The following is a 27857-nucleotide window of genomic DNA, read 5'->3' on the forward strand; positions in this document are numbered from 1 at the left end:
AAGAAAAAATATCCTCTAGTACTGTTTTATCTTGAATAAAGTGGTATTCCATGCCAATGACTGTAGCTTAACTCAAAAAATCACCTTATTCACAAGTGAAAAAAAATTTGAATGAATAGGATGCAATAAAAATAAAAATAATCCAACAATAAAAAAATATAAAAAATTTGATAAGCAATTATTTATTTAAAAAGTTACAACTAATAATAAGAATTAAATGAGGTGATTTTGGGTAGCACGGACACAAGAGAAACACAAAGCTAAGATAGAAAGAGGTTTTTCTATACTGCAGGCAACCCAGTGAGAAGCGCCAGCTGCAAGCTTAGCAGTACTGTACACATCTGTAGGTATAAGAAATGAAGAGGAGCGCACACATGTATATTCCGTCACTCCCTCCCTCTTGTTTCCATTGTGATCAGTTATCAAACATTACGTTGTAATAAACAAACGAAAAATTAAAAAAAATTTATGTTAAAAAAATAGCTATTTACGCACCTAGTAAGCGAGGTTAAGAATATCGCAGATTTCACATGAATAAACGGTTAATGTGAAATCTAGTTCATTTCTTAACCTCCGAACGTGGTGCATATACGATTTTACGTCTCCTGGTGCTCAGTACGTAAAAAATCCCGGTAATTTTCACTTACGAAGCACCAGTGACGTAAAAAGTATTAGCACACATCATTTTGGCAGATGTAATTTTCGACAGTCTCGATCTGCAGCAGTTGGTTATTTGATCCTATAACATACATGAATAAAACAATTGGTATAAGAATCAGAAACTTTATCCATCTAAATTTTTGTCACATTAATGCTTTTACATCAATGTTTATCATTTAACAATGCCTTAATTAATTTGGCATGAAGTTCAAACGACAAAGGTTTTGTGAATGTATTGAAAATTTGTTTGTATGAAGGCACCTATCTTATAATAATTAATTAACGAGTCACACATTCCTTTGCATAATGCTATTTCCACCAGTCCTAACTTGCTATTTTCACCAGTTTTAGCACTGGCCTCGGCAGCTTTATTATCACAATGCAGTGTGACTGGGCACAAAGTTCTATTTAGAATCAGGGTAAGAAAATTATTTAGGGCCATGAGCTCTTGACAAGCCTCACTGATCGCAACGTATTCTGCCTGACATGTTGTGACGAGATGTTTTTGGGCTCTTATGCGACGAGAACGTAGGGTACAGGGCCGTCCTAATCACCTCACGCAAAGAATTCTACTCTCGTATGTGTTTCTATTGCCTTCGATACCACTTCGCACTGCTCAGCACTAATGTCCCTCAGTCTGAAATTCTCATGCAAAAAGGGATTCCACCACAGACGAGGTGTATCAAGATTGTGTTGAGAACTTGTGCACGCTTGTGCGCAGTCGACCTCTGATTGGCCGAGCATCTGCGCGTCGTTTAAACGTCCAAAACTTGAAGACACAACGCTTCAAAGCCCGAATACATCAAACCCAAATGCCTAACTCCCGATAACCCAGTGCGTTTACTTGTGGACACTTTTATTTGTTTATTAAATAAATGAAATTTCAAGCGGCTTATCTCCAATAACCCAGTGCGCTTACTTAACCGCATTTTCATTTATTTATTCTAGTAAACAAAATCCCAAGCGGTCAATCCGCAATGACCCAGTGAACTTACTTGTCCGCATTTTCATTTATTTAAAAAATAAACAAAATCTCAAGCAGTCAATCCTCAATAAGTCAGTGCGCTTACTTGTCCGCACTTTTGTTCATTCAAAAAATAAACAAAATCTCAAGCGGTCAATCCTCAATGACTCAGTGCGCTTACTTAACCGCTCTTTTATTTATTTATTCTAATAAACAAAATCCCAAGCAGTCAATCCCCAATAACCCAGTGAATAAAATTTTAAATAACAAAAGCATACCCTTTTTTTAAAAACTTGTTTAAGTATATTCATGTATTCATTTATTTACAAATTATCAGCGATAGGGAAGCGTGCATGCATAAAAGGCCAACTCTAGTAATCCAATACTTTCCATCTATACATTATTAAAAATATTTTTTTATGTAAGCTTAAAGCATTTCATTATTGCTAGCTATCCAATACATCTACTGCTTGCATTTTTGTTTATTCAAATAATAAACAAAGTTGTAAGCAGCTAATACTGAATAACCTAAAGCACTCGCTTGGCCACACTTTTATTTAATTATTCATTATTGAACGTTTTGAGAGTCTTATTCTCAGTAAGTCATAGACCTCGCTTGTGTGCGCTTTTATTTATTCACAAAGTATTTTACATTTTAAGAGCGTATTCTCATGCCAATTATTCAAAGCGCTCGCTTGTGTGTGCCTTTATTTATCAAGTTAGTTCATGCATTACTAATATTATAAACTTAACAATTATAATAACTAAATATAAAATGCATTATAAAGTTATAATATGATATTAGAACTGTTATTATGTTTTTTCTTATGTTCCTATTTATTATACAGGTTTCCACACCACCGCAGAGGTACTGTCGCAGAATACATTACATGTAATATTTTTATTAAAAAAAATCTAATTTAGTTTACTTACATATCAGCTTCAAAGGTGGACTTTCTTCGCCCAGAGACCTTTTTTTCGACATATTGCGCTATGTATATTTTTTATAGAAACGTCGCGCTTATTTTTAGAGTGAAATCATCATCATAACATCAATATCTATAATATCGGCGTTTGACCTAAAGACACGCCTAAGCAGAGCAGTGGAGAAGGGTGTCCGCCGAGGCTTCGGTGGCGAAGTTGGTTAACGCACCTTTCCAGCAAGAAGGAGGCCCAGGTTTGACTCCTGGCCGAAGCGGATAACTTTTTTCACTGCTTTGTAATTTTGAATTGACAATGTTTTTCGCACTCCAGCGATTTTCACTCTAAAAATAAGCACGACGTTTCTACAAAAAATATACATAGCGCAATTTAGATGGAAGAGGTTAATGTATAATAATTTGATATAATACTTTACCCATCGATTAATAACATCAATATCTAGTGATAAAATTGTATACACGTTTAACTAAAACATCACAGTAATATACTATGACTAGAGCATAACATAAAAACGACAAATATAGTAAGTTGAGATACAGTGAAACACATACGTACACAATAATACTTCAATACACAATGACCTACGGCGAGATAAAGCCGCAAAATATGAATGTAATCAAAAGAAACAAAGAGAAATGTGCTTGAAAAACAACAAGATTGTAGAAAACGTAAAAGTAAAAATTCAGTGGTCACAGTATTAAATAATTACACTAAAAAAACAGATAAATTTGAAATAAAATAAGAAGGGGAAGGGGGAGGGAATAAAAATTAAATTGATGTAGTACTGAAAAGTTTTTTTTTTAAATTTGTATAAGCGGGCTATATACACTCTGCAGGTCTATTGTGTCTTCTTTTCTGTTTACGGTTGCGCTCTGTAAATTAATGTGAATCATCTCTGGTATAGTCCTTTTTCTCCAGTTACTCTCTTTGTCTAAAATAGTAACATTTTTAAAGTCAAAAGTATGGACATAGTTACATATGTGATCATTAATGACAAAATTTTTATCTTATTTTTTAGTATTTTTTCATGTTCATCAACTCTAACAAAAACTTTACGTTTCATTTCACCCACATATGAGGCGTCACAGTCAAGACAATTAATCCTATATACTACATTACTTAGATCCTCTCTCTCTCAGTTCAATCTTTACCTCTTTTTATAGTTTTTTTTAAGTGAGTTGGTGACTCTAGAGACAGTTACGATATTAAATTCATGAAGATTTTCAGAGATATATTCTCGAAAACAGAGTCAACGTATGCATACACTCCATAAGTCATGGAATGAAAATCAATTTTCTATTACTTGAATCAGTGTGAGAAGGAGGGTTTATTAACTAATGAATATACCATCCCGATTTTCTCATTAAGGAAATTTTTAGAGCAGAAATTGAGGATTCTGTCTTAGTAAGTTGACTCATTGTACCAATCTGTGATTAATTTATTATTAATTTTCAAAATGGAAACTTCGAGAAAATTTATTGTATTTTTGGATTTACATTCATAAGTAAATTTTAATGATTTCTTCGTAAACTGTAATGATTTCTTCAACTTTTTCTGAAGAAATTATGGTGAGTATGTCATCAACATATCTGCCATAATAAAGTGGAGTGAAAGGAAGTTTACTCAGACATTCCTCCTCAATGTCAGTCATGACTATATTGGCAAATGTAGGCAAAACTGGACTATCCATAGCTGTACCGTGAGTTTGTTGGTAAAAACAACCAGTAAACTGGAAATAATTATCAGCCATGAGTATATCATCAGTTCTAGAAGATCCTGTAGTAGAATGTTTTGAAACCTATCGCTTTTCTCCTTTGAATACCACTTTTTACCAATTAAATAGAAGTATTAGTAAATAGTGAGGAAACATCTAAGTTAGTCAGGATATGATCATCTGGAATATGTAAATCATTAAGCTTGCTAACTAAATCAATACTATTTTTTTATATACGATCAGGGTTTGTTAATACTACTTTCTAAAATATCGTCAAAAGTTGTTGAAAACTGATAAGAAGGACCACCAATAGAGGAAGTGGGATATTAGGCTATAGATAACTAGTTTTTTTATCTCACTGAAGCCGCGAATGAAAAATTTTTGCAACTACTTCATAAATTTTTGACCTCCTCTTTCGTTAATTTTTCTTCTCTTTCTGAGCACAAGGGTCCCAAATACATATTTTCCAAGGATACCAGATTTCACGTTACATCAAAATTTGGTAAAAAGACATCTTCTATTACGTTTAAATTTATGAAATTCTTTGCAAGTTGCGTTAATAACTTTTTTATAAATTAATAAATCTGGTGTGTTTTATAAGCCTTAGATTGAAAGGCTGCATTAAAAGAGTTAAAAAAATTTAAGTTAAAGTGTAAAAAAGTAACGTAGGCTTTTACAGTATTATTTTGCAGTAATTCAATATTTTTTCCACGTTCGATTCAGGTTGATTTTTGGTACGTGACAGGCATGATTTTTCAAAAACTCCTACCAAAAAAAAGCAATTTAGGCTGGCCATATTGAACAAAGACGATCGTAACATTTATAAGCTTCGAGCCATCGTGTTCCCGAAAATTTGAAAGCTTTGTTATCAGGCAAATTTAAGTATTCTAAATTTTCAGACAATTCTGCGGTGCACTTTGGACTATAAGATAAATAAGAGTACACTGATATTTTTGAAAATTGTTATGTTTACTGACCATAATACTAGCGTTATCACACAAGAGAGCAACTGTGTTTTTAATATTTATTGAATTATCATCGAAGAATTTTTTAAATATATTTATATGTATGTACGCGAAACAACTCTTGTGCACTACCTTTCTGAGCGTCGATTTCAATAAATTGCAAAAGTTGTTGAACAACAGAATTTTTTTGCGGTAAAAAATATTGACCATAAGCGCAAAGCAATTTTTTATTACTAATGTCAGTGCTTTCGTCAATTAGAACCGAGTAATAGAAATTATTCGAAATATTTTCGAAATTTTCAAATTCATTTTTATACCAAACGTTATTGATGACTTTTACACATTTATCTTCCTTCATATGAATATTTTTCATGGCTTAAAAATCCTCTACAAAATTTTTAATAAATGGAATCAAATTATTAACTATTCAAATACTGACGAGGTATTGTGCAATGAACATCGATACGCGCATTTCCACGGCATGGATTTTATCTTGAAATGATAGTCCTTCATTAAAAACTGTTACGAGGGTACCTGAATCGACCGCGGCGTTTAAATTATCGACGTGGGTAGAAGTTGTGCTATAAGCAATCGAGTTACTTTTGCTAATAAACTTCAAATTTTTTTGACGAGCTATACAGTAAGCTTTTTACCTATTAGTCAGATGTTTTACAAGCCAATCTTTTAATACCAGATCGTGTAACCAGTCTTCCTGAAATGAAACAGCCGACCGTCTTTTTTTTTGTTCCACTTGCACTATTTTTTGGTTGCTTGTTGTTGTTAGTTATGTCATCAAAAGCACTACAAAAAATCGTGATGATTAGTACAACGGTAAAAAAAGAAAAAAATAAAATCAAGAGGTTCATGGCGATAATCTTTCTGCTAACGACAACAAACAAGTAAGGTTGAGTACAGGGACTGTCACAACTTATATGCAAAGGATACAAAAATTCACGCAAAAAAACAGGATATACAAACGTTGCTACAATTATTTACACGACACAGTGCAACTTCTACTCACACCATGCACGTACGTGTGTGTTTTTGACACACTTCAACACAGAAATTAGTAAAATACCTTATAAATCGAGAGGAAGCACAAAAAAGCAGTTGCTACGCGAAGACATTCAGGCAAAAGAGAGAAATGTATAGGTAGTTGTTTGCTACGCTTTGACGTGTGTTGATAGTTGACACGACTGCAAGCATGATTCTGCACGTGCATGCTGTATTTGTTTATTTAGGCATGAATTACGATGATTCAAAATATAAAGTTTACTTTAAAATGATTTTAAAAACGGAGATCTTTAAAAACTTACAAAAAATATATCTGTTTAGTAAGTGACTTAAACGCTGCATATAATAAAAATTGTGAAAGTAATAAACGCATACTCACAGCGCATCACATCAATGAGTGGATTTATCAAGTATTAAAAAATCATTGAAAAATTCAATAATCGAACAACAATTAGGAATGACCAATAAAAACTTTTTAAGTGTTTTTAAGAAGAAATTCTGCTAGGATTCTTGCCTGACTTGAACATTATTTTAACTGAATTCCACAATATTCTCTGTATATTAAGGATTAATCCGTTACATTTTAAGTAACGTATGATATTTTGTCAACTTAAAAAAAAATTTTTGTTAAAATTTATTTTAGGAGTGTGGAAAATTATTTTTCGGACACTGGAAAATGTTTTCCATACACCGGAAAATTATTTTCCGCACACTGGAAAATAAAAATTTTTTGCCGCATACCAGAAAATAGTTGTGCACACACTTTTTTCATGATCAGTGAGGGAAATTTGATATGCCGCACTAAAAATAGTGTGGAAAACACTTATATTCCACACAAGATTACGAAAAATATTATAATTCAGTACTAGCTAATAAATAATTAAGAAGGCTGGAGAGTAATAATGTAGGACAAAACGAGCTATTGATATGATCATAAAATTTGAAGCAGATCATTTTGAAAAGATGTATACATGATGCTATTTAATCAACGATTTTTCTTTTTCATTTACATTTTTTTATTTTTTTAAAAACTACGGAGATACTAGCCTTGTAAAGAGATTCTTGGGTCAAAATGTAGCTTACGAAAAAAAGTAACACCAAGATTAACGCGAGAAAAAACCCAAGAGTCCAAAAAAACTGACTTTATTAAAATACTAATACAGTAATAAAATAAACGTCCAATGACAGTTGGTTAATTATTAAAATAACGTCCAATGATGGTACTGTCAAATTTTGTATTTATTAAAAAACAATATAATGTGGTAAAATAAAAAGTTCAGACACAGAACAAAATTACAAAAAGCGCCTTTTTCCGAAATATTAAATGTACATTATTTTAATAATAATATTAATAGACAACAAGATACAGAAAAATAAAAAAATTGTTATAAGTCTCTCGTTAAGTTAATTAAGAAAGAAGACTAACTTGATGTACATGATTTAAGGGCCCCTTTCATTTATAGTATTAGGAAAACATGATCTGTTTACGTGTGTTTCAGAAGGAACTGCTTGCGATTCTTATTTGATTGTATTATGTACGTATACTATGTCATTTGTATATGTGCAGGGTATAAAAGCAACTAAACTTGAAACTCTGACTATATTATGATTTTACATCCCTTTCGTAAGAGTCAGAGGTATATTATACACTTTACTTAATTTGCGTTTATTGTATTTACCAAAATTTGTGTTGTAAGGAATTTTCTTATTACTCATAGGTTTTTGTACCTGATGAGGGCCGGGACATTGTCCAAACGGCCGAAACGTCGTTTTGGTTTTTAATAAATACAGAATTTGACAGTACCACCATTGGACGTTATTTTAACTAATACAGTAACGTAAATTTATATACGTTTTACATATTTACATTATATATACAAAAATATACATACATACATACATATACACATTGATTCTTAATTATTTTTTTACATTTTTTATATTGTGAAAGTTATGTTTAAAAAAATCTTTCTAATTTACATTATATACAAGTACTACGTGGTGAATAAAAAGAGCGCATAGTGTTAGAAATATAAAACTCGTCATTGGTAACTCGTTGCTCAAGACTTTCCATAATTATATCCTTACAATTAGAACATCTACTTTTTTTAAATTACTTTTCACTGTACATCCACTTAAGTGAGTAATGGCATTATTTTCATACAAGTCTTTGGTTTCAAAGTCTACTCTTCCTTCTGGAAGTATAGGCTAAAATATTGGCATCATTTGAGCTGCTTGCAAAATTTCTTTCATTCCTCACATTTCTGCTACTTCTAATTCATCAGGTAAATTATTTGCAATAGCTGCCAATAAATCCACAGTTTTATTACCTAAGTTATTCTGATTCGAATTTACCATGGAATGAGTTTGGAAAATTTTAAAGTAACTATATTGACGAGTATCTATAAAATCAGTAGAAAGAATATGCCTAAAAGTAAGGCGATATATACGGCAAGTTGGATTAAGATTAAAACTACCTCTTCCCCGACATCTCGAATTAGTATCATCTATGCTATCTTGGTTACAAAGACCAGTCGCTAACTCGAAGTCCAGATCGTTTAATTCTTTCTTTATATTATCAAACAGCTGCAACAAACAGATGGTAGTCAAGGATAAACCAACAAAACAAGGTGGCCTACTCACTCGCTTGGATTTTCCGCGTGTACTCGCACAAATTTTCAGTGTCCTCCATTGTCTAGATCATCCTACAAAATTCATCAAAGATTCTTCAATCTCTGGGTTACAAAGTGATAGCGGTAACTTTTGTTTTTTAACATTGCGCAATCTATAGGAATTACAGGCATCAATTACAACATCCATTTTTTTCACGAACTCAGCCGATTGCTTCTGCGTACCAGACACCAATCCATTCTCATCGCTTTTTCTGGCAGCTTCGCCAGCAGTTTTTATCGCTGCAGCCGTTCGCCTACTCAAAAGTTAAAAAGCTAAACTCACTTTTATACAGTCAAAGTTATTTGGATTGAAATGAGTATCACTTAAAAATGCTAATAAATTCAAGGTATCGTTTGTGTTGTCTACTTCATAAGTTTAAAAAAAAGGTTCATCCATAATAACTTTCAACAATTTATTAAGAAATGTTAGATTATTTGGACCTCAATCACAAACAATAAATTTTAACAATTGCTGATATTTGAAATAACGCTGTCAATATTGCACGCAAAAATACTAGCAGTTGTTCAGCACTAGCACCATTTTCATTAAATCCGAAACAAAAGCTGACGCCAGGGATTCTTAGCATTGATGCTATCTAAATAAAATAACAGGGCATGTTTAGCAACGTTTGAATTTCCAAAATTACCACTCAAATCTTCAAGATCTTTAATCTCATCGTATTTTGTAAAATATTCTTCCATACTTTTAATGCTCATCTCATCAAGTTTCAATACACACATCCGTTTATTTATTGGTAGCTTACTCAACTTTTGCTCAATTTTACTCAAAACATTTTCATTTAAACCAGGTTTAACATCTAATTGGGCTATCCAACTTCTTACGGTGGATTATCCAGTTAACCTTATCCCTAATTTTACCAACTGGTTGTAACCAGCAGCTGAATGATAGTACATGATTTTGCATAAATTTTGTTCTTCAAGTGTAAACTTTTGTCTATTTTTCGGCTTAAATTTTATTGCTATCAAAGTTTTCCGTGATTCACTAAAATCTGTGTCTTTAATAGAATCGTTTACATCTGTAGTTTGTTTTACTTTTTCTATACATACGGGCCGTTTTAGTCGAAAGTTTTGATCTTTAACATTTTTTGAATTTTTTTCAAAGTCTTTACTTTTTCTTTTAATAATTTTATCCGACATTCTAGAGATCGCGTATACTACTCAAACTTGACTGAACAAAATTTTCAATTCATAACATCTTTTTTTTGTAACTCGTTTTTATTTCGCTTGGACGCAGGGTTTTTTTGAAGTGTAACTACATTGGGCATTACATCATTCATACTTTTACTGACATCCACCATTTCATAATTCAAATAAACCTCATTTTATTCACTTTCATTAATTTTTAAGAATATATATTTTCCGAAAGGGTTTAATAAATCATTCAAATGTTTCATCACACTAAACGATTCGTTGTTTTTAAGAACTTTGTAAAGTGCTTCTTTACTTTGTTCGGTGGCAGTTTTAACTGGTCGCTATTGTTACCTGTGACTTTTTGCTGTCCTCCATGTCCTCCAAAATCAATTTCCATTGGTTGCTCTTGTCCATTGGCTTCAACTGGTTTATCTTGAAGTTAGCTTTCTTGTAGTTTCCTGCTTGCTGTGGAATCCGATATTTGTGAAATAATCGGAGGTTTTGCCGATTTCCAATTAAGTGTAACAGTGATGGCAAGCAAGCGAATTTTTCCTTTGATATTTTGTACGAAATCATCCTTTAAAAAATATTTTGCATGCAACCCAGCAGGTCGTAATGAAGATGCCGTCCAACGTAAAAGATTGTTGTTACCTAACTATACATTTTATAGATAATAATATAAGCAATACATTTAATTGAGGTAATGCCAAAGGTAGCACTATTAAAAAGAGCTGAACCCTTGTCGTATTTCAAGGTGGTAGCGGTAGAAGAGGAGGAACATAAGTCGTTAAACTAATGTGAGCTCAAAACATGCAACCTTTAAAAATTATTTTAATTTATGTATGAACAAGGTTGTAACAACGAATATACGTGATTGTGGAATAACTAAGAAATGCACATGCATTTTAAAGATTGTTTAACTAGTTTTTTCGGCTGTAATAAAAAAAACGTAAATTTTTTGTATCTCTACTTGTAAGCAACCTAGAGTAACTTCTTTTAATTTGCACTTTTTATGACAATAACCCATTATTTAAATTAACGTATACAAAATTGGTTGAGCTATTTAAAATTGTTTAACATGCACAATGCTGTTTGTTTTCATGAAAAAGCGTTAAAAACGTAAAACTAACATTTTTTTCTCAAGCATTTACATTAAACTACATAAAACATGTTTACCCGAGCCGAATCATAACAATTACTATTATAATGAGATCTCAAAGCCTAACTTACAAAAATCAGTTTGCAAAAAAACTAAACATTGTACCATAACACTTAAAAGCACTATTTGTTCGATTAAAATATCAACATCTGCAATGATCTACTTCGCAGGGCATGTAACAACGAAAAAAAATAGCTACACAAGCTAAAAATCTGAATTTGGGTGTTTTCACCTCAAGTGATTGGCGGAAAGTCGTTGTAAAATGACCAATCCCTTCGTTGTAATTCGGATCTTTTGAATTTTATTCATTGTTTATGCAATAATACACAGTCAGACCGGACACCGTGGACGAAATAATATAAACATATGCATTTTCAGGATGGGAGCAATGTTTTGATTGATTTTTTAGCGTAGGATCCGATTGTCGTTATCCGCATACCGTTACATAGTAACAATAATAACCTTTGATGTGTACATTCAAACTAAAAATCGATTCCAAAAGGATTTTTTTGCGTGCAGAGAAAGTAGAGATAATGATAATTTAGCAAGCATGGAAGATTTGAAACCACTTGCTCTCTTTTCGCCAAGCTGCGCTCAGAGAACCGCCGCCACCGCAATGCCTCTCCCCCCTCCACTGAAACTAGGAATCTGGCGCGCACCACGAATACAGTAGTGATTGTTTTACTGGGATTTTATTACTATCCGGCTGCATACATATGATACTATTTTTTTCATAAAAAAACAAGTATTGAACAACAACATGTTTATGTTTCAGCCGGATCAGTTAATAATTAACAGCTGAGGAATTGTAAGAAAAAAAAATTATCTTGGCTCCTGAAAATGCTAGGATATTTTTTCTTATTATTTTTAATTCAAATAAAAATAGCAGCTTTTCAACAGTACAAAGGCGAATCCTCGAGACTTTTATTTCGAAAACGATATAGTATTATACGTGTGTCTTAAAGTAGTGTCGCTACAAAATCGTAATAAAATCAATCGAAATAAATAGTTTTTAAAAAGTTTTAACGGAATAAAAAATTTCGATGGTTTTTGAAATTTTCTGGCATGGATTCAAAGGTCTACCTGTTTCGTTCAAGTCTAGGGACATTTTGCAACTAATTAAAAAAAAAAAAAAAAAAAATCGTCAACTACTAGAAAAGCTCGAAACCAATTTTGTTTGAATTCGGTGAGATTGTTAGTATTATTATTATAAACAATTTCAGAAAATCTCAAGCTTCTAGGTATTATTATTCTTGAGATATTGAATGTGTAAAAAAAACACATTTTTAAACTTTGAACGCTATTTACCGTTAAATAAAAAAGCTTACCAACCTCTACTTGGGCTTATATTTTAGATAATTGAGTAAGGAACAAAAAACTCTGTGGGTATGTATAGCAAAAATGCACAAGAAAAGTAATGTAGAGCAAAACGTGAAAAAGTCTTTTTTTCAATAAATTGTTAAATTAAAAAAATTAAGCACTACTTTTACAGAGTCTGGGTAACGATAATCGTATTCTACGCCAAAAAAATGCTTAAGAATCAATCAAAACATCACTTTCACCTGGTAAATGCAGGCTAAAATTCACGGCGTCTGGTCTAAATATATATAATTTTCAGTTGCGTATCCGCTCTAGACTTTTAGCTATAGAAGCTAAAAGTCTGAATTTGGATGTTTACGCCTTAAGTGACTGGCGGAAAATAGTTTTAAAATGACTTGTCCCTTCATTTTTATTCGGATATTTTAGATTTTATTTATTGTTTATACAATAGTAATATAAATACTCAATTTTCAGTTGGGAATTCGTTCTACATTTTTAACTACAAAAAAAGTCGCTAACACTCCTATTTATTGAAATAAAATAATTGTAGCTTGTTTTTATTTTTCGGAGCCGGTAAAATTTGGTGCATAGTGATGATCTGAATTTTTTTTTGACAATGTTTTCCCACACACATTCACGTTGAAATGACATGTATCAATCGTAATGTCAAACGTTATCAACTAACGGATAAAACCAAGTAGAAGTTATAAAAAATACGGATTTTAAACGATTTTATCGTTAATTCTACGCGACCAAACTTTTAAACCAACATTTAAGTAAATATAAGTGGATTAACGCTTACCTGCGTTTTGAATCTACGTGTTGTCGCAAGCCTTTTGATAAGTGACATCTAGAAATCTGTAGAGCTTATCACTCGAAAGCTTTGATTTTGTGCAGCCACTGTATTGACAAAAGTCGTACGGTCTTGTTGCCATTTTTACTTAATTGCGGGAAAAACATCGTAGCCCATGTAACACACAATCGTAAAATAGCGGAAAGCTAACTTATCAATGACAAGAGAGCAAAAATTCTTACCAAAACCATTTTGCTTATATTGTCATTCTACTTATAAGATTATACACAATTACTTCAATCACATGTATAAAAAACCTGCAATCGGCAGCTGCCACAACAGCAAATCTAAGCTTGCTGATACTAAAATGATCGCTGATGTAACCTCTGACCAAAAAAACCACTCTGTTTATGTTGTTGCACTTTATTTAGTCACGCACTTGTTCGCATACTAAGTGTCATAGGCAACACGTATACACACGAGAAATACGGTTCAGAACAATATTTAATCAGAATAATATTAAACCTCGGTACTTGTACTAACAGTCGATGTGTGTACGCACAACAAAAACAATAAGAAAGTACGTTAGCTGCAGATTGTCACTACAACGCGTGATTGCAACTCACGGCGCGGCGCGGGTGGTAGGCCGTTGAGCTATGAGACAAAAGACAGTCGTCCATCTTAACACGGGAATCAGTCTAGAAGGTAGGGGACGATCTTTAAATCATTTGCATAGAATCTCAAGGTATGGCTGATTACTATATGAATATATAACACGCATACATGTACACAATGAAACTTTTTTTAACCAACAAAATTTTTCTGTAAGCGTAAAAAAATTAAAGTACCTAAATAAAATTTTCTATTTACTTACCATTTATAAAATAGCATATAAGGCATTATATTTTAATAAGTATTGAACGTTAATTTAATTCTGACGTATCTGAGAAATAAAATGTAAAAATCAAAAAATTATAAGTAGATAACACCTTAGTATTTTTTTTGTAAATGTACACAAAACGTTCTTAAAGAAGTAAAAAAGCGATTAAATAATAATGCAACTTATGTCTGTTGGATTGCAAAAAAAAAAATAAAAAATTTAAAAAAAGTGTCAGGAATCGAATCGAGGACCAAATCATAATTTGTCTGGTATCGGGAGCATAAGCTACCTCAGTACCGAAGCAACATACCTACCTATGCTTAGAAGTTGCATATCTTCATAGAGAACCTGTGACGGTGAGAGACAGTCGAGCTATCACCAGTAGGCTAGGACAGGTAGGGAAGTAGGCAAAATGGGGAAAAGAGTTAAAGGGACTAGGTAGGACAGGGGTAAGGGAAAGGAGGAAAAAGTGGGAAAAAGCCGAAAGATCGACAGATTAGCTTGGGCTTGCGAGCGCGCGTGAAGTAGTTTTGTTTTGATTTTAACGCGAGAAGCGTCTTTGGAGTTTTCTCCATTTTTTTTTGTTTTTTTTTTGCGATTATTGTTGGCACGGCTGCACTCGAGTTGTCCTCAGTACAGTGCTTGGTGCTGAGTTTTCCTGGTCCTGCTGGGATAGCAGGTGACGCCGGACTCAGGGGCACCAAGGCCAATATTGACGACCTCAGCCTTCGAACGCTGCCAGTTGGGACGCCTACTGGCCTCAGCGTTCCCGCTCCATTGCTGCTAGTGGTCTTGGCCTGCCAGACGCATCGTCGAGGAGCGACATCCATGACTGCGTGAGTACCGGTCCCTTGTTGATCGTTTATTTGTAAAGGGCAGCGGCTCTTGTTAGCCCGCGTAATCTGCCCGTGCCGCGATTTTGCGCTGCGAGCTCGTCGAGCGTTCACGCTCGACGGGCGTGTACACACACAACCACATTTCTTTTACTATAATACTTGCGAGTGTTTATTTCGTTTGTCTGCTTGATTTATCCCTTGTATTGTGATGAGAAGGCTAAGCTCTCTAGTTTCAAATAAAATGTAAAATTGATAGTATTTGGTAAAGTTATATTTTATTTTATACTAAAGTGCATGCATTATTACAGTGAGACGATTAAAATTATTTATTATCATAATTACTCCGCTATATATGTTTATAATTATCACTATTATAATCTTTATTATTATTTGTATTACTATTATTATAAATAATATTTTTATTATTATTATAATTTTATGTTATTTTTTCAAACAATTGAGCGCTCTCATAAGAAATGAAACGTGGAATTGATCATATTCAGTACAGATATATTTTATTTCATATGAAAGTACATGCATTTTAGTAGAACGATTAAAATTATTTATTGTTATAATCTTTACATCTAATTTACTTATTATTAATGTTTTTTTCTTAAATTTAAGTTTCTAGTTAAGAATAAAACGTAAATTGTTTATATTTAATACAATTATGGTTTATTCATACTAAAAAACATGCATGAAAGTCAGACCATTAAAATTAATTACTGTTATAATTATAAAATCTAATTTATTTGAATTTTATTTTTTTGCTTTTTTGAAAAATTAAGCTGATTACTTAAAAATAAAAAGTGGAATTGATAATTTTCAGTACGGACATGTTTTATTTTATATTAAAATACATGCAGTATTATAGTGAAACGATTGAAACTATTTATTATTATAATTATGACGCTTTATTTATTTATTATTATTGCTATTATTGTCATTAATATCATTTGTATTACTATTGTTATTAATAATATTTCTATTATTATTATCATTTTATTTTTTATTTTTATAAACTAAGATCTCCAATTAAGAATAAAACGTGGAATTAGTCGTATTTAAAATAGTTATGTTTTATTTAATATTAAAACACGTGTGCTATAGTAGAACGATTAAAATTATCCTTTATTATAATTATTACATCACAATTATTTACTTACTGTCATCTTTTTTTTAAATTATGGTCTCTTTTTAAAAATAAATGGTGAAGGTCATTATATTTATTTCGGTTATGTTTAATTTTATATTAAAATACATGCATTATGGAGAGAAGATTAAAATTATTGATTATTATAATCATTACATCTAAAATATTTATCATTACTTTTTTTAATTGAGCTTTTTGGTTAAAAAGAGATTTTAGAATTGATTATATTTAGTAAAATTATGTTGAATTTTGTCTTAAAATACATGCATTATAGTGGGACAATTAAAATTATTTATTATTATACTTATTACATCTTAATTATTTGAATGTTACTATTACTATCAATTTTTTTTTTAATACAGCTCTCTTGTTAGGAATAGAAACAAGGAATTGACAATGTTTGGTACAGACATATATATTATTTTATATTAAAATACATGCAGTATTACAGTGAAAGAATCGAAGTTCTTCATTATTATAGTTGGTACATCTGATTTATTTATTATTATAACTATTATTGTCATTAACATTTTTTTTATTCCTATTATCGTTAATATTATTTTTATTATTATTATCATTTTATTTTATTTTTTCAAAAAATTAAGCTGTCTTATTAGGAATAAAACGCAGAATTGATCATATTTAGTACGGTTATATTTTACTTGATATTAAAATACATGTGCTATAGTAGAACGATTGAAATAATTTATTGTTATAATTATTACATTAAATTTATTTACTTACTGTTAATATATTTTTTTAAAATTAAGTTCTCTAATTAAGAATAAATCGTGGAGATAATAATATTAAGTACAATTTTATTTTATTTTATATTAAAATACATGCATTATAGTGGAACGAATACAATTGTTACTTATTAAATTATTAGATCTAGTTTATTTGAATGTTACTATTACTATAAATCTTTTTTTTCTCAATAAAGCTCTCAAATTAGGTATAAAACGTAGAATTCACAATATTTAGTATGGACATATTTTAATTCACATTAAAATACATGCAATTTTATAGTGACAGAGTAGAATTTATTTATTATTATAGTTGGTACGTCTGATTTATTTCTTATTACGACTTTTATTATAATAAATATTATTTTTATTCCTATTATCACAAGTATCATTTTTATTATCATCATTTGATAACTGTTTTGTACTATTCATACTGCGATACCCGAGCACTGTCCATCATAGCACTTATTTTAATATTGATCTCTCGCCTTACATTACTTTATTGTTTAAGTTATACAATTATATGTAATGGGACTTGGTCCCGTAAATTTATAAATAAATAAATAAATAAATAAATAAATAAATTTGACTTTATTTTTTCAAAAATTAAGCTCTTTAATTAAGAATAAAACGTAGAATTGGTCATATTTAGTACGGTTATGTTTTATATTTATAGAACTTCGATAGCTAATCTAGAAAAAAATTATGACCAAAAGAGTTCACCCTCTTTTGTACTAATCAAACTTTTATCTATTTTCATATAAGTTTTCGAAAAAGGCCAAAGAAAAAATTACTTTTCTATTTTTGGATTGCCTTCAATTACACTATATTCATTAAGTGGAGGCTCATAATTGTATACTAAGCATAGAACCGCTCATATAAATAAATAAGCAGATAATATGGATTACAATGGTGATTTCATGAATTAGCTCTCTGTTTTTCTGATAAGTTATGATGACTTTTGACATGTTAAAAAAGTATATGATGCATAAGATGTTTACCTATAAACCGTGGCATTCCTGCAGTTGCGTACACATCCCACAAGACATTTGTATGAGGTGAATCTGTCATAATATTATTGAAATCAAATCTAGCCGTATTATGATTTATCATAGGATCAACATCTCTCGATCTTTGATGGAGCGCAGAACCAGTCGAAGGGAAATTATTAGAAATCGATGTATTAAAAGAATCTGTTTGAAACAAAATATTTTGCTATCAGTATAAGTAAATTACATTTTATTGAAATTTATCTGAAAAGAATCATGTACCAGAAAAATTTGGGGTATGACCAAATTCTGAAAAGTCATTATTAAAAATTCTCGGAGCTGACGGATCATTATAGCAAACTCTGTCACCTACAATAGTCATAACACAAATGTATATAATTCAAATATTAGTTGAAAGAAAATAAGTGGCGTTTAGTATTCATAAATGCTATTTCAAAACAACTAATAAGAAAGCATAAGTGCGCGAAATTGTGCGTCAAATTTAAGTTTGTCAAAAGATCTCTTTAATTTATGCACGTCATTCTTAATAAAACAGTTTAAGTTCATTGTAACCTTGTCAACAGAGAATAAAAACAGTTCAGTACAAAATTTTAAAATACAATTTTGCAAAAAAATTTATTGTTTAATCTGTGTAGGTATGTATAAAATTTTAGCATAAGATAAGATTAGATTAGATAAGCATAAGATTTTCTACTTGGCGTATTTAGAATGACTCATAGTGACCCCTATCAAATCAGATAAATTGAAAATCACTTTGCAAACACGAATTTTCGGTCAAAGTTTTGAAGTTTGTCTAGCAACTAACACTACCCAACCGACGTCCACCGATGTAAATGAAACTTTGCCTGCGTATTGTACGTCCAAAAGTATTAAATACTTATTTTTTATTATTTGTTTAATATGGGAGAACCACACCCAAATACTATGCTTAAAAATACGATTTTTCAAATGTCCTGCGTTATTATCAACATTATTTGGAAAAAAACTATTTAAAAATTTTTCTTATTAAATAGATAATAAATTTTTAACAATTTCGATGACAATGGTTTTATCCCTTGTGTAGTAAGGAGTGGAAAGAAATTTTTTTTAAGCAAGATAAATATATTTTAAAATGTAATTATATTACTCAGCCGAGTGTTGTAGTTACGTAAAACATCGTACAAGCACAATAACGGCATTTTTAACTATAAACAACTCAAATATGTCTAAATATGCATGTTGTTTTATTGGCACATAAAAAATGTTGAAAAAACGCTATTTACGATAAATTATAATGAATTCACGTAAAAATAAATAGCACCATCGCAAAGGTGAGGAAAAATTACATACGAATGGATTTTTCTGCACTGTTCAATGACACTTGTTAATGGAGTAATTAGTTGTGCAACTATCCAGGCACACCGCCAAAAGGCTCTGCTGAAGCGCTTTTCGAGCTACTGCGCATGCGCGGCGCACTGCTGGCTACAGCTGCTCAAGTGCCGCAGTTCACGCACTATTGTCTACTATTTTAATTAATCGTTATATGCAAAAGGATTGACCAAATCGATAAGGAAAAAATTTTTATGGTACAACAAACCTTTATCAAAAAGGTCATGCAGGTCCGAAGTTTCAAATCAAATATAACGGCTGGAATGCGTAAGAAACTAAAAATATCGTATCTCGGTTTCTATTAGTCTTATAGCAACTTTTTTTTTTTAATTTATGTAAAAATACGCGTAATCACTTGCACTACATTGTATCCGTCTAAATTTAAAATTAAAGAAACTATGGCCTCTTGTTTGTTGTTTTTTGTTCATGACTTTAATAATTGTTTATTTAAAAAATCCAATTTTTAAGGTAGTTAAAATAATTTTATTCCTTACTGATTTTTAAAAGTTAGATGTCAGTTCCATGCCCGTGACACATTTTATACGCCATCGAAATTTTTAATTAATAATTTTACAATAGGCCACCATTTTGAATTTTTGCAGTCAAGTTCGGTCTACAATGATCAACATACCTTATGTGTATAAAAAATTCGATTTTTATTCAGTTTCGAAAATTGTGTTAAGCATGTACTTTCATGCATTTTAATTTTTTTGCGTTTTTCGGCTTTCTCGCTAGTTTGAACAATGAAAAATTTTTTTTAATTTTTCATAACACTCAATCATTGTGTAATAACATCAGATAAACAACTTTTGTATTTAACATTTTGCTCCAAATACACAAATTTCCGAGATGTTCAGTAAAAACTGAAGAAAAGCCGATGTCAAAGTTATTTTGCAATAAAAGAAATGACCCGCATCTCTGCTGAAGTAGACAATTTAGGGCATTATTCTACGTATTCTAAATATTACGTTTACAATGTAGGTTAGGAAATCATGTGTTATTAAATATTGACATACGAGAATTTAAGAACATACAAGATATAATTAATGTAAGTATAAGATATAAGGATATTTTTAACAATGACCCAAATAAAGCAATATTTACCACCCTAAAATTATTAATGTGTAGAAGAAAATCATTTTTTTCTACCTGGAGGTAGCGTGTACTTTTACAGTCATAGTAATCGTTACTACAGTAATCACCATTCATTTTGACTGAACTGTATTGTAATCACAAAGGGTAACAATGATATACAGTTAATCTAAATTAGGTGTAACTTTTTATTCACAATAGAACCTTCTTCTTTTTTTCTAACTAGTTGTTATCGTTTCACATCCACATACAAGAGCACAGTGATTCACGATGCAAATTTTTCGTCTGTAAAGTAACATGTAGAGGGAATAGCTATAGGCACGCCAGAATTTCGTTGAAATCAGTAGTACCAACGACTGATTTCAAACTGGAAAACAAGTTTAGGTCAAGCGCTTTCAGAAAATTTACATAAATTGTAACCGTTAAAACGACGATAAAGTTGTAATCAATTGCTCTTCACTATAATTCTGACGGTTATACTGTTTACCGCAAAGCTATGAAAACTTTTTCCGTGATGGCGGAAAAACACGACGTCAAAGGTCGATAATGTGGGGATAATATAAATAATAACATAAGTCAGACGTTCATCTAAAGGTAAAGAAGTAATGCGAGAGCTAAGTAGTCAATACATTAGGGGAAAGTAACCGTTCAGCTTTACGGTACACCCGTAAGCGATACCCGTCCGTCCTTATGTATTGCACCATTTTGTAGTTTATCTCTATACGAAAAAAATGTGGCATGGTAAAATATTGTTGACAAAAAAATGTCAACACCTTAACGAAACTGATGGAATAATTAAATGCTGTATGTAAAAATAGTTACGCAATACAGTTCAGTAGCACCCTAGATGTGATGAATAAAAAATATATAGAGAACAGTTTATTTGAAAATATTTCTGAACAATTCAGTGATTATTTTTTAAATTATTTCACCTTATTTTAAACAACATATTGCCACCATCTTTTAACACCTTACTTACACCCTAATCACTGTTAACTCTGGTTTTATTTTAAAAATCGTAAGACTATAACAGTCGTTCAGAATAGTGATAGTTTCGTGGTTACAAAAAAGGTACCAAAGGCAACACTTTTTTAGGGGTCGAGCCTATAATTACGAGTGCCAAAAAAATTAAAAAAGTCTATTTTTTGCTGGAAACTACACAAAGTGTTCAGCTAATGCATCGATTCGTAATTTAAATTTAAAATAATTTATAAATAATTTTTTATTGAAATAAAAAATTACTAAAGATGCAAAAATCAACAATGTACAATATGATCTATAAGGAAAGTAATAATAACAATAACAACAACAATAATAATAATAATTAGAATTATTATAACAACAACAGTACAACGGTAAAATTAATGAATAATGTGGAAAATAAAAGTTAAGATTGCAGTTTAGTGAGCCAAGCTACTCTTTCTCCGAGCGTAAAGGATAAAGTTAGTCTTTATCCGAACAAAGTGAGCAAAGCTAGTCTTCATCCTAAAGAAGAAAGCTAAGCTATTCTTCATCTAGCTTCGTGAGGCAACCTTTTTTTTATTTGTACGTAGTGAGTTAGAATTATCTTCATCCAAATGCAACGAAATAACGTAGTCTGCATCCAGCCTCGTGAGTTAAACTTTTCTTTCTCCGAGCTACACACGATGATATATTATATTATCGTGTCACGTGATACAGGCATATTCGCAATAATAAGGTATTACTAGAAATTACTTGTAGCTTCATTTTTCAATAACGTTAATCCTAACTCATAGTAGACAGAATATGCAAAATTTACCTAGGAGGTTATGTTTCGTTCTCGACCCTGAAATCGTGAGAAACAACGTCATATTTTGACGGAGGAAAGTGGAAAATCGTATGTTACACAAGACGAAAGTACGGCATCGACTTCCAGATGTTTTCCTCCCTCACTTTTGTCTCGGAAGGTAACTATACACTTAAAGAGAACGCCATTATTTCATCCTAGTGACGTAGTGTGTTATAACTGTAGTCGATAAATAGACAGTGTGACGAAAAATTAAGCGCGGTCCTAAGTGGCACCAAATTATACGTAAATACTTCGTAAAATCTAGGTAAAAGTGTCTACATGGAGTTAGTTGCATACGCCATACCCTACATAAATTCTGTTTGGCTCCCGTGTAGATTAAACGTAGTCTAAGCTGACTTAGACACAAGGGCGGCATAGTAAGAATTATAATTACTGATGTATATTTTTATTAATTATAAAATGTATGAATACGGAGAATTTTGACTATGACACAGTCAATCAGGACCATGTTCAACTATCCACTACAGTACCTGTTAACCCGTAGTAATGAAACTGCTAATAGCTTGCGAATCCAAAGTACTTACTCGATTAATAATTTGATTATTAGGTGGATGGTATATAACGGAAGCCCTAACGACTTTATAACCAGATTTGCTTGCTTTACTTAGTTTTATAATAAAAACAATCATATTATTTATAACGAAAGATTAAATTAGATTGAAATGTTAACATTGTTACCAGTAATGATCAAAGTCACTATCCTTAAACTTAACTACGCTGCTTTGTATTTTCAAAAATTTTGGCTTGAAAAAAAAAATAGTATCAATATGTTATTTGTTACAGTACAGGTATTTAGCCAATTTTTCAGAAAATCAGAAATTCTAAAAAAAAGCATCAACTTTACACACCAAACTAAACCGATCTTTTACTCTAGCAGAAAGGTAAATTTTTATACGGATTTAAAAAATGAATTCTTCCAAAATCTTGTAAGCATACTACACGATCTGTATTTTTCTACAGGTTTTAAGATGTTTAGGTTTCTTTGTTTACTACAATTATAATAAGTTATAGATATGGACTGAAGACTGATTTTTCTGGTTTTCTGCTATTTGCAAGTAAGCTAATTTTTTAATCAGAATTATTTTGTAAGTATTGAAATACCTAGAACTTCTGCCTCCTTACTTTTTCTTTAATTTAACTAAAAAAACTATCGGCAAAGATCACTTATTTATATTGGGAGTAGATTAAGTTGTCCAAAAGCATATAGTTGTGGTTTCTAAAAATGTTTGTAAATTATTTTTAAATTTTATGTAACGTGGGTCTAGTCATTTTCTTCTACTGGTCAATGAAAATTTTTCTACAATAACTTTAACGAGAAAGATCCATAACTTTTAAGTTACAGCAGGTTACAAACGTTTGGAAGATACATAGAAAAAAGTGCACAAAGGGAATTTATTACTGAATTTTAGCTTATAATTCTTATGTATATTATTCTTTACCAAAAACTTTGTTGTTTGTGTAAATATTTTTAGAAAGATTTGAATATTACACATAATTTAAATTATTATTTATGTAAAAATTAACGGCATACTTACAGAGTAAAGTGATAAGCTCATTCCTTTTTTAACAAATACACACGATGCACAATAGTTTATCAAATGGGCCCAACGGAAACATGTGTAACTACCATAATTATACAGATAAATCATTAACTTTTCACATGCAAAAAACATCATTAATGATGTAATAATAGATAATAATGCGATTCGCCGATGCTCATGATACATTTTTGTTTACTTGTGTACTTTAGAATGACATAAAATCTGCAATTTCAATTTCATATTAGTTGACTTACACATATAAATGTATGTACTATTATACTTAATAAATAAAACGTAAATTTTTATGTGCTTGACGTAAATTATTTCTTAAGAAACTTTACACTTGTGGCTTTTTCTTAAAAACAATTACATAATGCATTACATTACGTATTAAATAACGTTATACAAAACATACCTAATCGTGTATTGTATTGCATAATAAATTACACAACAATGTGTACATTGATAAATCATGATATATATACACATAAAATACTTGTAGTTGAAACAATAACTATATTTATCCAAATTATGTCAAAGTTTATGAAAAATATCAAGAATCGTATAGAAAATAAAAACAATCATACGTTGCTGCAAGGCTAAAAAAAGGTGTGACTGATCGGCAGGTGAGTGTCTCATACAATAAACCTGATTGGATGGGTTTCTCTATATAAATAGTTTAAATTCATTCGAATCATTTATTTTAATAAAAAAGTAAATAAAAATTATTTAATACAATTTCAAATTCATTAAGATTTTTCAAAACTGTTTATATGCTTCAAAATCTTAGTATAAATGTTTGCGATTTTTATACGATGTTACTCGAAAAATTCATTACGATTATTCAGCCGGCAACTTACTTGAGTTTAACAGTTTCAAAGGTTTTAACGTTCTCACTTTTTAAATACTTAATCTGCACTTCTTTTTTCATGTAAAGGAATTCGTTTTTAATGTAGTTTGCCAGTAAACCCAAATGTCTCACGAAATGGACAAAATTTTGAGAGGTTATTATTGAACTTCCAATGTACCTATACTTAAAATTTCAGATCTGCTTAGCGTGAAAAATTTGGCATAGAAACTTTTCAAAAATTATACTTATACGCTGATTGACATTAGAATGGTTACGGATTTCTACCAAAACCAGATAAATGTAACTGTAGTATAATCTCATGACAGTAAAATAAAAATCACACATTTATAGCTAAAATCACGAGCTTTCTCCTAGTACTTAAAAATTTGGGGATTAGCGTAGAGTTCATTGAGATATTTAACGGAAAAATTAACTGCTTGTTAGTTTGCCACGGGCTCAGCTTAGAAAGAGAAAGAGTTTTCACTACTATAGTTATATAGCATAGTAGACGTTACATTTCTTGACTCTGTGCACAACGAAAGCGCAAAGCCGCGAAATATTTGCTTAAGTTAAAAATTCCTAAGATATAGAAAATTGATGAAAAGATACGGCAAACTAAGTTCAATACGGCACTTCTTATTTTTTAATCCGTTAAAACATGTATCTTGTCGTTTTTATTAAGAAATTTATTTAGTTAATTCTTTGTTTGGCAATGACAAAGTTTTTGCATTGCTTCTGTTAAAAGCTACGCTCTGGCTAAATACACCTTAGAAATTTTTTTATGCATAAAGAACCAAACAATTCTTTTTAATTTTACCATTATTTCATTCCTCATTGTTAGTTTCTTAAATTTTATTTCTGATTCAACAAAAAACTAGTGGATGTCCAGATATCACAAAAAAAAAAAAAAAAAAAAAAAAGAGTATCAATACTCTTTTTGTAGTTTTAATTCATAGAGTAATACGCTAGAAGCTTGTGGCAAAAACAGCATAACAAATTACTTGTTTCTGCTTCTTCCAAGATAGTAACGTAGACAAAATTTAGTTCATATAATACTTTACTCATCTCTGCTAATTTTCCATTCATCACAAAAAGTTAAGAAATGAATTAAGTGGGTTGAGAATTTCTCGGAAGTACGAGGTTCCCAAGGCATGTACAGTAAAATTAAAAGTATAAAAATAATAAAGCATCTGTCAGTTAAATAATGAGGCTCTTTAATATTGATTCAAAAAAGCTTTTTTTCAAAATCAAAGAAAAAAAGGAGTAAAACTTTTAACAATTCACAGTGTGAAGAAACTATGAGCTAGTGTAAAAAGTCATAATTGTATCAATAAAAAAATTTATAGTTCACAATATCAATAAAATCCACTCATTTTCCTGAAACTCTGAAAAGTTATTTTTTAAAGCTTGCTTTCTCTGCATTCAAAAAAAATCATTGAACATACTCAACAAAAAATTTATCAAAAAAAATATATTTTCCAAAATCAAAACAAAATGGCAAGGTATTGAAAAGCTCTCGCAGAAGCACAGCAACTATTTTTTTTTTTTTTTTTTAAATAAACATTAAACTAATTTAATATGTGCATAATCAACACGCATACTTTTTTATCACCACACACGAAAGATATGTTCAGATTTGTCAGTATTGTTGTGAATGGAAAAATTGTAACGGCAATAGTTTTTGTGAAAATCGTTGATATATATTTTTACTCGGAATCAATACGTATATTATGTACGTTATAACTGCATATGCATTTTGTGTAAGCATGTGTATTCACATACGTACTTATGTAAGTGTTGCCCATGTTCCATGATTGAATTGAATGTAAACAAAGGACACACATAAACTTTCTATAAATACGATCAAAAATTATCACCTGCAGTGTGGATAATGCGACGTTTAAGAACGATAGTATGTAGTGACTTGTAATTAAGTATTAGAAGATTTAAAGTGCCAAAGATACGGTAAAAATATTTAATTAAGAGTCGTAACTTTCAACTGTATCTCTAGTCTTCTTAAAAGTAATTTGATTTATTCAGAAACTCTACGTACTAAAAGCACCTGTGGAGTTATAATACGGTATAATCCTTTATAATTATTCACGCTGTCTTAAGTAGTGCAGTAACCATCAACGAGAGTACCATCTGGTAATAGTCTCTCTTGACATCGTCTTATGTTTTCTGTAAATCTCTTGAGGAAGTGTTTTTCAATCTAGTAGAACCACTTTTCAGATTCATCGTTTGCCATTTAGTAGTCTTATTGTAAAACAGAGGATTTGCATATTTTTTGGAATAATTTTTTTAAGTAGCATATGAAGTTTTGAGTGCTTCTGTCAAACAGTTTTTTTAAGCGTAATAATAAATGAGAAATTAATAATTTAACTTTCAAGTACTTTTAAACACGACAGCAAAAATATCACCAAAAGTTTTTGTTAATGTACCAAGCAATCCTTTGAAAAGAAAAGCTTGGTGTGAAGTGGTGGGGTGACCAGATAAAAAGTTGAGAAAAATCAGTTGTTGTGAAGATCATTTGGACGTGAGTATTCATTTAAAAACAATACATACAATGATGAATAAAATTCACTAACTTTTTATGCATGGAATATAATCTCAAAAACTTTTTAGTTGAAACTTGATTTAGAAAACGACATAGAGTGGAAAATGATGGGGTGTAGAAAAATAACTAAACCTGATGTAGCTCCACATTTTTGTCTTCAAAAAATGGAACAGCTCGCATTAGCTGGAGAATTGCACAGTAAATCACCAAGGTCCTCACAATATATGTACAAACGTAATATCAAAAGATTTATCATAATCATTATTTTATATATTTTGATTTTTTCAATGATTCACTCGATAAAAATGTTATTTTTTTAAGTGATTGATTGCAGTCAATACAAACAAGTTCTAAATCTTCTTTAGCAACTCAGTTTAGTAAATGTGGCACATCAGAGACTGACCGTGCCCTGCATTTAAAATTGGCATCTGTGAGTTTAACATCAAACAAAGATCAGTATTGCCAGAGCGAATATGAAACTGAGCACAAGTGTGTGCAAATAAAAGCAAAATCTGCTTGTAAAGGTATTCAAGTTAAGTCAAAATTAGTTGATGTTGGAGTGAGTTGTAATTTATTAATGTGTAATTGTGTGTCAAGCACTGTTCAGTCAAAGAATAGCAACCACATTTCAAACGATA

General features: G+C 30.7%; 1 protein-coding gene and 1 non-coding gene across 4 annotated transcripts in view; one reads left to right on the top strand and one right to left on the bottom strand.

The window, feature by feature from the left end:
* Positions 1 to 27857, bottom strand: part of ste14 (isoprenylcysteine carboxylmethyltransferase ste14) — a 240951-nt gene that overhangs the window by 90248 nt on the left and 122846 nt on the right. For 2 of the 3 annotated variants that reach the window (XM_089594085.1, XM_014357229.2), the window contains exon 2: positions 23807 to 24034. The exons of the other annotated variant lie outside the window; for it this stretch is intronic. In XM_089594085.1, coding sequence (XP_089450211.1) covers positions 23807 to 23998 — 192 coding nt within the window. In that variant the 5' untranslated portion in view covers positions 23999 to 24034. The remainder of the gene's footprint in view (positions 1 to 23806; positions 24035 to 27857) is intronic. 3 annotated transcript variants of the gene reach the window in all.
* Positions 2750 to 2822, top strand: TRNAA-AGC (transfer RNA alanine (anticodon AGC)). The gene has a single exon. It is a non-coding gene; the product is annotated as a tRNA-Ala (tRNA).

The sequence above is a fragment of the Copidosoma floridanum genome, unplaced genomic scaffold, assembly GCF_036245765.1.
Source record: "Copidosoma floridanum isolate Cflo_tuat_1 unplaced genomic scaffold, Cflo_Japanese_pri ptg000020l, whole genome shotgun sequence".
Classification (NCBI taxonomy): Eukaryota; Metazoa; Arthropoda; class Insecta; order Hymenoptera; family Encyrtidae; genus Copidosoma; species Copidosoma floridanum.